The sequence below is a fragment of the Cryptomeria japonica genome, chromosome 8, assembly GCF_030272615.1.
Source record: "Cryptomeria japonica chromosome 8, Sugi_1.0, whole genome shotgun sequence".
NCBI lineage: Eukaryota > Viridiplantae > Streptophyta > Pinopsida > Cupressales > Cupressaceae > Cryptomeria > Cryptomeria japonica.
Window position 1 is genome coordinate 157,994,763 of NC_081412.1, and position 3,212 is coordinate 157,997,974.

At 38.2% G+C, this 3,212-nt stretch overlaps 1 protein-coding gene across 1 annotated transcript; it reads left to right on the forward strand.

Annotated features, from left to right (window-relative positions):
- The first annotated feature begins 458 nt into the window (after positions 1 to 458).
- On the forward strand, positions 459 to 1,028 carry LOC131857567 (pathogenesis-related protein PR-4-like). Its single transcript, XM_059210243.1, has 2 exons — positions 459 to 728; positions 864 to 1,028. Exons 1-2 carry the CDS (start codon positions 459 to 461, stop codon positions 1,026 to 1,028), a joined length of 435 nt encoding a protein of 144 aa, XP_059066226.1.
- The last annotated feature ends 2,184 nt before the right edge of the window (positions 1,029 to 3,212 follow it).

The window sequence follows — 3,212 nt, forward strand, 5'->3', positions numbered from 1 at the left end:
TTCCTTTATAAATAATAAATAATGAAATGCTAGAATGTTGTTTTCTAACAAAGACAAGACAAATACGGACATTCGCAATATTACTAAGCTGAATTTGTTTGTAATCAAAGATTACTTGTAGCGGGGATAAGGGAGTGCCTTTTTTTGGACAAATCAATAAATCCCGTTGCCGATTTCTATCGAAAACCAACAAGAAATCTTATTGGAAATCCTCGGAATAATCACTGATCTAGAGTTTTAGATTCATCAAACTTTAAATATATCCTTATTTCCATTCCATATTCTCTCTTGGAGTTGGTTATATCAAACTTTAGATTTACCCTTGGACTCGCAGTTGACTCCAAATAAATAATCCTAATGATAACGCTATAAATCATAGGAGCCATTCTTAGAACAATATCGCCTGCCTTAACACAATAGTCAGCTCATATTATACTGGGTGTGTTGAGCATTTATTCATGGCTTCCAAGGTTGTGAGGTGGATTGCTATATGCTTCCTTGTGGCTTTCATACTCCCTAACTTTGAGAACGTCTGTGTCAATGGCCACACATATACCGCGTTCAATGACTACCATCGTTCCTCTCATCATTACGCCCTTGATGGGCTATATTGCGCTACATATGACACTAATCAGACCCTACAGTGGTGCAAGGAATACTTTTGGACTGCGTATTGTGACAAAGCCGGCCAGCCCATGGAACCTTCCCTCTGCGGCGCCTGCATCCAGGTAAACTCCACCACCTCTATTGTTTCTAATAAAAACAAACTATGTATTGCATTATTACTTGTTTATATCTAAAATTTGTTATCTTATATGTATAATGTTTATTCTGGCCGTACGAAATCATTTGAATTGTTACAGGTGACAAATAATTCGACGGGTCAAAATGTTACCGTACGAATTCTGGACGGGTGCCAAAATGGAGGATTGGTTTTAGAAAATGAAGCTTTTAATGCTATTGATGGTGATGGAAAAGGACAGCTTCACGGCCATATGTTTACTACTTACAAGTTCGTGGGGTGTTAGAACAAACTCACAGCCTCAATTATGTCTACTCCCTCAATTCTGTAGTTCACCAAAAGCTTCTTCATCGTCATCGCTTTGCTTTGAATAAAAACGTATAAAAATGTTTGTGACTGCCACAGAAATTTCCTGCTCAATGGGTTGTGTATGTTTGACTCTGCCCCTTGAGATGTTGCGAGCATGTTTTACATATCATTTAGAATATAATTTGAAAATGTTATAATGTACTTATTTAAATTTTCAAATTCTCATATTGTCAAACAGGATTTTATGTTTATGAAATTAAATATTATGAGAAAAAAGACGTATTAGTTTTGTTTTATAGGCATAAATAGTTATAGTTTTGTTGATTCAATACTATGTATTTATTTTCAATTTATTTTTGGTAAAGATTTATTTGTTTAAAGAATCATAAATAGTTATGTTTATCAACTATTCAATAGAATCAAAAACTATCAAGATAAGTACAAATCAGTCCTATGAAACAATGAATTAAATTTAACTATTTTTTTCACCCAATCATTCACATATTCCATTAATTATACAGAGGGGAGTTAATTATATCCAAAAAGTATATTAGTTTTTTCAGTCATTGTTATAGAAAATTTATTATATTTTTATTACAAATATTAGATATCAATTCAATTCCTTAATAGATAATAATAATTGTATATACAGATAACTACTATACAATTTTTCTTATTCTATTGTATTGTACAAGTTAAGTAGTAATATGTACATTATGTCTAAATCTTTAATAATAAAAATCTCAAAAATCAATTTAATGCAATCTATTCCAACAAATCATCAGATTATATGTACAAAATCATTGGACGCCTTCTTTCTAATATCTATTATTTTGCCTTATATTCACTTCCATATTTAAATAGAAATTACTTTAGTTGTTCCAATGTGCGTTAAAATTTAAGTTTACTTTGTGTTGTAACTCTATCATTGAGGGCGTGCTGGATGAGTGGGAAAGGGCGTGCTAGAGGCTGCAGGCCTGTTAGGGTCTCAGTGGACGAAGACTCTAGCGAAGGCGAGGAGGATGTCGTGGGTGCGGACCTTTCCCTTCTATTATGTGTTTATCACATTGTCTCTTGCGATGTTGTTATGGTGCGTTCCAGGGTTGGAAGCGATGGGGAGAGAGGCAAGTCTCGGCTAGTTGTTGTGCTTCCTGTCATCTGCAGTAGATTGCATACTTGCGTTGGAGGCTGCTAGGAGTTCGAGGGCCCGCTTGGAGATGTTAAGGGTTTGGTGGGCTCTGTCATGTCGGCTCTGTATCTTTCTTTGGAGCGTGGTTTCTGCCTTGGGGAGGACTGTGTCTTCTCCTCGCCCCTCTCTGCACTTGCTTTTGGTGGTGGAGGTTTGGCCTTGGGGTTTCGATGCAGAGTGTTGGTTGTTCTGTGCCACCTATAACTTTTCTTGTTTGCTCAGGGGGATCCCCTACTTCCCTCTGTTTTCTTTGGCCCCTATAAGCAGGGCTTTGCTGGGTCACGGTAGTCTGTGGTTGTTTTGGTCGGGATCCGTTGTTCTAGGGTGAGTAGACCCTCTGGCCTTTTCCTATTTTATCTTCGGTTAAGTTTCTTCTGCTCCTTCTCCTCATTTTCTTGAATCTATCTGTGTGATGGTGTGTTCTTTTGTGGAGGTGGAGAGGTTGTTTTGCTTCCTCGCTAAGGAAGGGTTGTTTGGGAAGTTTCTCCACTCTCCTTCTAGTTCTATTGAGGTGGCCCTATCTCCTATCGAGGTGGAGACTTGGTGTGAGGGAGTGTTCTGGCTGGTGCTGCTCGCAGTTTCGAAAGGACTATCTCGTTTGACGGTATGTCTTCCTCCTTGTCTTATTGAGGTGGAGAGTTGGGGTGAGGAAGCATGTCGGTTGATTTTGTTCATGTTGTTGGTTTTGTGGGTTGAGGGAGCCTGTAAAAACCCTCTTGGCTTCTTATGTAGTAGGTTTCAGGTGCCTTTTCAAAACCCACTTTCCCAGACTATTCCTGAAGGATGGTTTGCTGTAATCTATGCTTTGTTTGGTTGTGGGATCCTTGTAAAACCTACTTTCATGGTTGAGGGAGCTAGGAAAAACCCTTTTATCTTTGTTTGCTCCAAGGGGCGACTGGCTGCTAGCAATTTTGAAGGGCCCAATTTGGCCAATGTTTGTTTTTGGTTAGGATCAGGTTTTGCAGTTGGTGA